An 11,437-nucleotide genomic window follows, 5' to 3' on the forward strand; every position below is an offset into this window, starting at 1 on the left:
CCTAGATGTAAAAATAGTCCTGTCTAGCTGTCCTGTGCCCGCCTGCAGTGTGCGCTCGCCTGTTTAATGACTGTACACCTCCTGATTTAATACAGTAACTAGAATGGGAAGAACCTAATCTTCCTAGTCATCATAGACAGGGATGCCTAGTAGTGATGAGCGAGCATGTTCTGTTAACCATTTCGGCGAGTATGCTTGGGCGAGGACCGAGTATGTTCAGAGTGCTCGGAGTTATGTTTGAATCACTCCCTTGTGCATGATTTGCGACTGTTTGACAGCTTTAATACATGTGTGGAATGCTTGTTTCTTAGGCATTCCTCACAGGTATTAAAGCTGTCAAACAGTCGCAAATCATGCACACTGAGAGACTGAAAAATAACACCCAAGCACGCTGAAGATACTTGGTGCTCGCCCGAGCATGCTCGCTGAAAGGGTTAACAGAACATACTCGCTCATCACTAAATGACTACAACCCGGTAAACACTGAAACATAGATGGGAAAAACTGATTCAATAACTATGACACTGAATAATATTTTTTTCAACGAATGTGAAATCACGGACTTCCCAGATTAGTAATAATATGCCATACCTAGTTCACCAATTTGGACGCCATATCCGGCTGTGCCTACGTAATGAACAATCCTTAGGACCAAGATGAGTTGAGTGGTTTTCATTGCCACTACACGTTTCAATGCTGGATTTGCATCTTTTTCAAGTGAAAAAAACCAAGTGATGCAATTGTTTTTTTTTACTTGAAAAAGACTCTAATCCAATATTGAAACACGTTGTGGAAATAAAAACCGTTCAGTTCATCTTGGTCCTGAGGATTCCTCATTACAGCAGCACGGCCGGATATTGCGTTATCATCCAAATTGGTGAACTATGCTGGAGATCATCTCCGGTCAAGAGGTAGCAGCAGCTGATATCTTCAGGTGTTCGTAGGAGTTATGCCTGCACACAACCTTCTCAGGTGAGCACCTTCCTTTTAATTTCCTTTGCACCCAAAAGGGTATCTCCCCATGGTCTTGTGCACTTTTGTTCCCCTACAGTTTTTCTACCATGAGACCTAGTTAACAGCTCACATCAGTCAACTCAGGTCCGACCATCAATGAAGTATCTGGTATAATAGCACTGCAGAATTAACTAAAGGAGTTACTATCTTTCTCCCTTTTTAGGACTTGTTCACAAGCTTTGCTTTTGCCGCGTACGTTTCTGCGCAGAAAAATTGTAGTGTTTTAAAGTACCAGCAAAATGAATGAGCTTTCTATAATCTCCAGGACACGCTGCTTATCTTTTGAACCATTAAAGTGTTTTTTAAAATCTATAGCATTTTAATTATTTCCGCATTTTTGCAGCATTTTCATCCATTCAAATGAATGGAGAAAAAAAAAACGCCAATAAGAAAGCATCAGAAAGGCGCATATTTTAGAACACATTTTTCTTACCAGCATTCTAGTTTTTGCTGCAGAAAAATTTGCAGCAAATACTCAACATGTGCACACACCTTTACAGTGTAGAAACAGGATATATACAATGTTTGATGGTAAGGTGGGTTCAGACAAGTAAAGTACTGGTGCAAATCAGAGTTATAGGGTCAAAGTGAATGTTAACCATCTAGATGCTGCAGTCACTACAGAGTGCAGATGCTCCCTCTTTAACCCCTTCCTGAGATCTTGATCATGTGGTCCTGATGTTTGTCATGGATATTCACTGCCAATTAATGACCTTAGAGTCTGCCGGCTATAGAGACCTTTTCAGAAGCTAGAAACATTTAGGTGGTAAAAATACATTTTTCTAATTCCTGTCATGTCACTTTGCATTAATTCCTGAAAAGCACCTGAAGGGTTAATAAACTACCTGAAGGCAATTTTAAATACGTTGAGGGGCGCTGTTTTTAAATGGTATCACTTTTGTGGGTTTCCAATATGTAGGACTCCCAAAGTCACTTCAAAACTAAATAGGACTCTAAAAAAATAAGGTTTGTAAGTTTCCTTGAAAAAAAATGAAAAATTACTGCTACGTTTTGAAGCCTCCTAAAATGTTAACAAAATAAAACAACATTTTACAAATGGTGCTGATGTAAAGCAGACACGAGGGAAATGTTATTTATTGATGTTTTGTGTGATATGACTATCTGGAATAAAGGGATAGTCATTCAAAGTTTGAAAATTGCAAAATAAACACTGTAAAAGCAAAATCCAAACATCAAGGACAGAATTGCTTTTTTCACCGTTCCACCACACTTGGATTTATTTTCCTTTTTCTCAGTACATTATATGGTAAAATGTATGGTTTGTTTCAACACGACAGCTCATCCCTCAAAAAAGAAGACCTCATAAGGCCATATTGAAGGGAAAAGACAAACGTTATGGCTCACAGGAGAGGAATAAGCGATGGTGCAAAAATGAAAAAGATCCTGTCCTTAAACCCATCCTGAAATGTGACAAATGTGACTCAGGAACTGAGCCTGCACCATAAATGACAGATGCCAGCTGTGTTACGCTGTCTTACTCATGTTTAACTGTTTAAATGCTATTGTTAGTCGCTGACAGCAGCATTTAACAGCTTAATTATAAGTGTGCACTGGCTTCAATTTGCTCCTCAAGGATGTGATCACAGAAATCTGATTGGTTGTTGTAGCAGCCAGGAGTCTGCTGTCTTCCTGTTAAGCCCAGTCTGTGGCTGAGCTTCATATCAGAATTTCAGTGTCACAAAAAATTGCTATCCTGTTGTATTTCAGTTTATAGTATATGTGATAAAACTATTGCATTTTTAAATCTCTTAAAAATAATTGCAATTTTTTTTATACATATATGAAAAAGAAAATCTAAAAATTAGAACCAAATCCACTTTGACCACTTTAATAATAAATAAATATATACCTAGTCATACCTGTCTAATGTATCAAAATCTAAAAATAATTACTCTATATAATAAACATTATAAAAAGAAAGAAAAAAAAATCAAAAATTCCAATTTGCATTTTTCAGTCACCATGCCTTCACAAAAATATGTAATGCAATGCACATCATGAATAAAAATTGAAGATATCATGCAAAAACAATCATATAGCTCCATTGATGGAAAAAAAAAGTCACAGTTCTTAGAAATTGGTGTCACGATTTTTTTAACATATTCCAAAAAATGTTTTACTACTTAAATAAAAAACGGTGCTTTTTTTGGTACAGTCATAGGTTGACTGACCATGGAAATCATGTTGCTGTTGGATTATTTTTACCACACAATTAACACTGTAAAAACAAAACGCCCCCAAAATAAATTGTCAGAATCACATTTTGGTTTTTTTTGCCATTTAACTGCGCTTTAATTTTTTTTTACTGCTTTCCTGGACATTTTATGGAAATATCAATAATATTATTCAAAATTGCATCTCACCCCGCAAAAAAAAATCTTTCCTACGATTATGTTGGTGGAAATATAAAAAAGGTATGACTATTCGAAAAGGGAAGGAAATAACGGAAGCACAAACAGTAAAAAATGCCGGATTGGGAAGGGGTTAAAAAATTAAAGTTATACAATATAACACTGGTGCATGGGGCATTTTCAATCTGCTGTAATAAGTTCACTGTCTTAACACAACTTTGTCTTTTTGGGCCTCTACATGTGATGCCAACTAAAAAATAACATTAATATCAGTCGAGTAGCTCAGAGCTGTTTAGTTGTCTCTGCTCCAGCCACCCAGTGGGACAGGACCAAATGAGGAAAACTATTCTAAAGATGGATGTGGCTTCATGTTATCCCAGATTTGAAAAACAGAGCAGGGTAGAATAAAATATATAATTCTAGTCTGGAACCTAAGGTATCTGTGCTAAAAGGAATAGAATAGAGTAAACCTAAAGCCATAAAGTTACCAAATAAGCAACAAACTAATTTCATGAAGGAAGTCAGCAAAATAAAGGATACAAACAAGATCGAGTGTTGTCAATTTCTTGTGAATATTGCAGAAGAACTTACAATTTCTGAACGCTTTGACTACTTTCACTCCTCTCTCAGAATTCACATGAACTAAGCTCAAGTGGGATCTAACAGCGGTGGTGCTGGGGGACTTGTGAAGTTTGAGGCAAGTTCATTAGGAGTTTGGAGTGAGAGCTTTTTTCTAGGCTGTTGAGGAATGAGAAACATGTTTACGACCTAAGGTGTCAAGTGAGATGTTCAGGCTAATGGAGACGTTCAGGATGTCGCTTGAGGTCTTTGAGGAAATTAGCCAGTGTAGAGGTACCAACATCCAATGATGATAGAATTGCTTTTTTTTTTAAAGGTCAAGGGTTTGAGGATTTTGTGCTTGTTCCAATGAGCGAATGATTTCATTTTTTTATTTCCTACTTTTTATTTAGTTGAACAATCTGACTGTGAATTCAGAATTTTTCCTATTAGGATTTCAAAATGGACAACATTCCACCATTTTCCTGTTCTGTCTTCTTCTGGTTGTATATTGTGGGACATTATGTGGGAATCTCCTGATCATCCTTCTTGTGTCCACCAGCAAGAACCTCCACACTCCAATGTACTTCTTCATCTCACAGCTGTCCATCAGTGACATCTTGTTGGCCTCAGATATTGTCCCTGACACACTCCATATCCTACTAAACAATGGAGGAACCACCACGTTTACTGCTTGTATTACTCAGTTTTATTTTTTTTGTGTATGTGAAATATTTGAATGTTTCCTCCTCACAGTGATGTCTTATGACCGATATGCGGCCATCTGTAAACCCCTCCATTACACCTCTGTTATGACAAGTGACCGCTGTGTGATATTGGCCGCCATCTGTTGGGTGTTGGCTTTTTCTATTACACTGATGTACTGTATAACAATATCGATGCTGACATTTTGTGGACCAAATATCATTGACCATTTCTTTTGTGATATTGTTCCTTTATTAGAAAATTCTTGCTCTGGTACATATGCTATTGAGTTGGAGGTATTTATAATGTGTTTCCCAATCCTCTTCATCCCTCTCACAGTGATTATTATTTCTTATATTAATATTATTGTCACCATCTTGAGGTTTCAATCAAATGTCAGTAGACAAAAGGCCTTCTCCACCTGTAGCGCCCACCTCATTGTAGTCTCCATATTCTTCAGTACTCTACTGAGTGTTTATCTTCTCCCAAAAAGAGAACAGACACTTAACATTAGTAAAATCTTATCACTGCTATATACTTTATTCACCCCATTGATCAATCCCACAATATACAGTCTGAGAAATAAGGACATCAAAAAATCTGTACAGGAAATAATTAAACTTGTACTTAGTTATAATCATATACCAACATCTGGATAAAATGAATTGTCCTGGACTGCCAGACCAAATGGATATTTTTTTCAATTTTTTACTAGTTGTTAGTGATGAGTGAGCACTAAAATGCTCGGGTACTCGTTGCTCGGGTCGAGCACATTGGAATACTCGGGTGCTTGACCCGAGCAATGAGCCCAATGTAAGTCTATGGGAAACTCAAGCATTTTTCAGGCGGCACCCCCGGCGGTCGGCAGAAGGCCTAAAAATTGCCCAAATCGATGGGAACAGTGCTCAAATGACATGGGAACAGCATGGGGAAGACCCATGGAAGCATTTCTGACTCACAGTTCACTGCTGTTAACAACTTTGTCAGAGTATTGCGCCACTTTTACGGACTCACAATAAAAAATACAAAAACAAAACCAAAATGGATTTTCCTAGGAAATATGTTAAGGAACATCCTTTCCAGGGTAATGACTTGTATAGATGGTAAAATAAATAATCAAAACCAAAAATACTCCTCCACACCTTGGGCTATGTTCACACATTGAGTTTTTGATGCGTTTTTGCACTTTTGAAATTTTTTCAACCAAGACAAATGCATTCACCAGGAAATGTCATTTTAACATTTTACAACCTTATCTGGCCGTGTGGTTTGTGACACATAATCAGACACATGCATAGACATGGGAACAGCATGGGGAAGACCTCTGGAAGCATCTCTGACTTCCAGGTCACTGCCTAAAAGTGTGCCCATCATAAGTGATCCTTGGCGCATGCAAAGATGCCTCCTGCCATGCAACTGTCATTGCAGACTTGCAACAATCACCGTCCACGTCCTTGTCACACTCCAGCGTTCAGTTGTCCCTACCCCATTCCTTGGAATGCAAGCGCAAGTGTGAAGGCAGCCAGCCACCCACCCACTCACAGGCTGAAATATTATACTGCCAAATTTTTGACAGCTGCTTGAAATGTGGCCTAATAAGCTCGTGGAGGCGGAAGCTTTTCACAACCTCATGCCAGCGGCGGCCGGGTGTCCATACTCGGTGCCCAGCCGCCACTATATTTCCCGGTATCGCCTCCGTCTTCCACAAGCACGGGTCGCACAACATTACCTGTGCCCTCCCCAGTGCACTTACTGGGAAGGACCTCCTAACCACAAACACGTGGAAAGGTGAATGTGGCCAGGGACGGTACGGAGCCAGTCCACAACTTTTTTTGCTGACAGTTGTATTTAGCTCGGTGAAAGGACTGGCATAGAGGGAAACCCTTTCTACACTGCATGTCCTTTCTCACAGGAAGTCATGTAATGCAGCTTGTTGCAGAAGCAATGGCAGCCCATCCAACATCAACTCGCCCTTGTCGGTGGTGCTATGACACACACACATCTTTCTTTACGCATTTAATTTCTTGAAAACAGAGTTGGACAATGGCCTGATCTGTAATGCGGTTTGAGAAATAACATGCATCAGCATGGCCGATCCACATTAGCAAAAGCAGCCATAGAGTGTCTGGGAACCTTTCCACATACTTTTCAAAGCCAGGACTGCTCCTCGGCAGGGATTGGACGGTCCCACCAGAGAATCCTCTGGTGTGCCTTGGCTTCTACCTCAGGAAGTTCATGATATTGCTAACTTTGCAGCTGCTATGGGGCTCTTGAGTGGGGGAGAAAGGTTAGCCCTCAGAATCAAATCCTCTGATGGGCACAATGTTTTTCAATCTGAAACAGCTTCTCAGTGGGAGTTGTATTTCACCACAGCCATGTTCTTTAGCTCGGTGAAAGGACTGGCAAAGAGGGAAACCATATCTTCCCCAGCTGTCATTTCTCTGTCACCAGGATCCCCCCATTGTCACACACGACCATGCCTGGCTGTATGTTTAGCGGTGAGAGACACAGATCAGGCTGCTGTGTTACAGCTTTCAACAACTCTGCAGCGCTGGGCGGTTTGTCAATTGAGCATTAAGCATGTTATCTTCAGCACAGCCTGTTGCCGCTTGGCCAAGGCAGTGCTGCAGTGCTGTCAGCTTGTGACTGATGTGGTCATTTCGGAGTTGGAGGAGGAGGTGCAGGAGCTGAAAAATGTGACTACATTGTTGTTAAATTTGTGACGCTGCTTTTTATACTAAAGAAAGATCCTATTGTTTTGTTTTTTTTAAGTTTTTTCATAAGACAAATGCATTCACCGGGAAATGTCATTTTAACATTTTACAACCTTATCTGGCAATGTGGTGTGTGACACATAATCAGACACATCCTGTTTTATTTATGATGGAGGGACTCTGAAAGTTATAAAGCCTATTTTTATAGGGACATCAGACGGCCCTTACTATTCTTAAAAGGCCAGCAGTCGGCCATAGCTATTGTTAGAGAGCCATGAGCCGGCTATGTTTTGTTGTTCCCATTATTAACAAGTGGGTCTCCTATACTGTTATTGCGTATCCAGTGACTGTAAGGGCTGCCAAAAATTTGGATGCAACCCAATACACCTTTGAAGAGACATAGAGGAGGGTCTCAGTAAAAAAAATGTTCCCATTATAAAGGAGCGGTTCTCCTATAAGTGGAACTGCCCATGCTGTGACTGCAAGGGCTGCCAAAATTTGGGTAAAACCCCATTAAGAATTTAAAGACACATAGAGCAGGGCCACAGTTACAAGGTACGACATGTTCCATTAGAAAGGAGAGGGTCTGCTATACAGTTATAGGGTCTGCAGTGAGTTCAATGGTTGACCAATTTTAGGAAATACCCCATTAAGAATTTAAAGACACACAGAGCAGGGCCACAGTAGCAAGGTATGACATGTTCCCATTAGAAAGGAGAGGGTCTGCTTTACAATTATAGGGTATGCAGTGAATCCAACGGTTGACAATTTTAGAAAAAACTCCACTAAGAATTTGAAGACACACAGAGCAGGGCCACAGTAACAAGGTATGACATGTGTAGTGCCGGCGTCCCTGATCTCTGCTAGGCAGGGACGCTGTTCCCCTCACCGCTCTGCTCCGTGCCCGGCATCCCTCTCCCGCTCTGCTGGCAGCGCGCGCTCCTTCCCGGCCACTGTGCTTAGGGCGCGCGCGCCCGCCCTCCCTCCCTCTTAAAGGGGCCGCGTGCGCCGTCCTAAGGAGTCCCCGGCCAATGTCCGGAGGACTTTACCATATATAAGGCACCTCCTCCAAAATGGAGGTGCCCGAGCAATGTTGTTGCACCGTTCTACTCTGCTTCAGCCCTCAGGTCCCTTGCCAGTTACCTGCCAGTTACCTGCCAGTTTCCTGCCAGCTTGCTGTCCTAATCCTGCCTGATTTCCTGTTACCTGCCTGCCTGCCTGAGGTCCGACGGTCTGCCTTACAACTCCGGTCAGTCTGTCTAAGGACCAACTTGCCCGCTCACCTGGGAGCGCACATCAGCTACCTGCCTGCTTGCCTGAGGTCCGACGGTCTGCCTTACAACTCCGGTCAGTCTGTCTATGGACCAGCTTGCCCGCTCACCTGGGAGCGCTTCTCCGCTACCTGCCTGCTTGCCTGCCCGGAGGCTCCGCTGTCACGTGCTGTGACCACCAGCTATTCCAGACTCTTGCCCACTCACCTGGGAGCGCTTCTCCGCTACCTGCCTGCTTGCCAGCCCGGAGGCTCCGCTGTCACGTGCTGTGACCACCAGCTATTCCAGACTCTTGCCCGCTCACCTGGGAGCGCTTCTCCGCTACCTGCCTGCTTGCCTACCTGGAGGCTCCGCCGTCACGTGCTGTGACCACCTGGAATTCCAGAGACTCTCGCTTGCTCACCTGGGAGCACACATCCTCCATCTGCCTTGCTAGCCTACCTGGAGGTTCAGCCATCACAGGTCGTACCTACCCTTTACCTAGAGACTGCCCCGGTCACTTGCCGTGACCTCCAGCCCGTTCTTCCAGAGACTGCCCTGATCACTTGCCGTGACCTCCTGCCCGTACACCCAGAGACTGTCCCGGTCACCTGCTGTGACTGCCTGCCTAGTCGTCACCCGCTCCCTTACAAGGACCGCTCCCTTGTATAGTAGCCCAGAGGTTCCGCTTCCCAGACACGTTACAGTTTGCTCGGGCCATGGAACCCGGTGGCACCCAAGCTCCCTCGCTCTCGGACCTGTGTCATGAACTGTCCCGTCAGAGGTCCCAACAGGAGTCCATCCTGGGTCACCTGCGGAATGTCAATACTCGCCTGGACACTCTGACTGCTCCACCAACAACCTCCGCCAGTGCCATGTCTCGCAATCCGGCAGCTCCGCTGTCCACTAACACCATGATATCCTACCCCGGACCTCGGCTTTCTGCACCTCCTCGCTTCGGAGGCGACTCAGCCCAGGCTTGGGGCTTCATAAATCAGTGCACCCTGCACTTTGAACTATTGTCCCACCAGTTTAACTCCGACCGAGCCAAAATTGCATTCATCATGTCCCATCTCACCGGGGAGGCCCTGGCCTGGCTAAATCCTCTATGGGAGAGAGGAGACCCCCTGGTGTCCAACTTGCCTGCTTTTCTCACGGCTTTCCGGAAAGTCTTCGACGAACCCGGACGGAAGACCTCATCCGCATCATCGTTGCTACGCCTCCGTCAGGAAAGTCTCACCGTGGGCCAATATGCCATACGGTTCCGTACCCTTGCCTCGGAGCTGGCCTGGGATAACGACGCTCTGGTTTCCGTCTTCTGGGAGGGTCTGTCCGGCCGTATTAAAGATGAACTTGCCGGTCGGGACATTCCTACCACTCTCGATGACTTAATAACTCTTGCCACCCGGATTGACCTACGGTTCCAGGAGCGTGCCAGAGAGGTCACCCGTGAGAGGAGGTTACCACGTCTAGCTCCTACTTTTCAGAAACCCGTCACTCCTTCTGTCTCTAACCAGGTACACCCTCCTGAGCCTATGCAGGTCGACCAGACCAAGATGGTCAAGACCCGTCAGGACTTACGCCGTGCCGAGGGGACCTGCTTCTACTGTGGCAGTAAGGAGCACCGGATCCGTGCCTGCCCGGAGAGGTCGGGAAACGCCTGTGTCTACGTTCGCTCAGAGAGGTCCACCTAGACAAGAATAAATCCTCTCCATCCCTGCTGTTGTCAGTTTCAATCGTCTACGGGGAGAACCGTTATTTTGAACTAGCCCAACTGGACTCTGGAGCAGCCGGGAATCTTATTTCACAGTCCCTGGTAGAGAAATAACGCATCCCCACCAAACCTCTGGCTGTACCCTTGTCTGTTGCTGCCGTGGATGGGGGGCTCTTACCACGCCCCATCCAACTCATCACCGAATCCATTACTCTGCAGGTGGGAATGCTGCATTCTGAAAGTATCTCCTTCCATGTTCTGCCTGGACTCTCTCACGCCCTCTTGCTAGGCCTACCTTGGCTCCAGAAACATGCACCCGTTCTTGACTGGCAGACCGGAGAAGTCCTTCGCTGGGGACAGGGCTGCCATAAGACCTGTCTGGTTCCCATTCATCCCGTCCGTCCTTCTCCTACCCCAGCTAATCTACCTGGACTTCCGATTCCTTATTGGTCTTATGCTGATGTCTTTAATAAAAAGGAGGCAGAGACACTACCCCCTCATAGACCATACGACTGCCCTATCGACCTGTTACCTGGTACTTCTCCTCCCCGTGGGCGTATTTATCCATTATCCGCTGCTGAGACCCGGTCGATGTCCGAATATATTGAGGAGAATCTGGCCAGGGGATTCATCCGGAAATCTACCTCCCCGGCGGGAGCAGGCTTCTTTTTCGTCAAAAAGAAGGACGGCTCTCTCCGTCCCTGTATAGACTATAGAGGCCTTAACCAGATCACGGTGAAGAATAAGTACCCCCTTCCGCTCATTCCGGAGTTATTTGATCGTCTGAGGGGGGCTAGAACCTTCACCAAACTTGACCTCCGTGGGGCGTACAACCTGGTTCGTATCCGTCAGGGGGATGAATGGAAGACGGCATTCAACACCCGGGACGGCCACTATGAATATCTGGTAATGCCCTTTGGCCTCTGTAACGCTCCTGCCGTCTTTCAAGAGTTGGTCAATGACATCTTCCGGGACCTTCTCTACTCCTGCGTAGTGGTGTACCTGGACGACATCTTGGTCTTCTCTCCGGATCTCCAGACTCACCGGAGGGATGTTCGTCAGGTCCTGCTCAGGCTCAGGCAGAACCATCTCAACGATAAATATGAGAAG

General features: G+C 44.7%; 1 protein-coding gene across 1 annotated transcript; it reads left to right on the forward strand.

The window, feature by feature from the left end:
• The first annotated feature begins 3,740 nt into the window (after positions 1-3,740).
• On the forward strand, positions 3,741-5,308 carry LOC141167493 (olfactory receptor 1496-like). Its single transcript, XM_073654892.1, has 2 exons — positions 3,741-3,785; positions 4,358-5,308. Exons 1-2 carry the CDS (start codon positions 3,741-3,743, stop codon positions 5,306-5,308), a joined length of 996 nt encoding a protein of 331 aa, XP_073510993.1.
• The last annotated feature ends 6,129 nt before the right edge of the window (positions 5,309-11,437 follow it).

This window comes from Phyllobates terribilis, unplaced genomic scaffold (assembly GCF_046119375.1).
Source record: "Phyllobates terribilis strain yellow unplaced genomic scaffold, ASM4611937v1 Scaffold_11__3_contigs__length_659146591, whole genome shotgun sequence".
In the NCBI taxonomy this organism is placed as follows: Eukaryota; Metazoa; Chordata; class Amphibia; order Anura; family Dendrobatidae; genus Phyllobates; species Phyllobates terribilis.

What these genes read in the sequence shown, in the direction of transcription:
- LOC141167493 (XM_073654892.1), top strand. Translation starts at nt 3,741, where the DNA reads ATGGATGTGGCTTCATGTTATCCCAGATTTGAAAAACAGAGCAGG. An exon ending in GATTTGAAAAACAGAGCAGG is followed by an intron (nt 3,786 to 4,357) that starts GTAGAATAAAAT and finishes CTTTTTATTTAG; the next exon opens with TTGAACAATCTGACTGTGAA.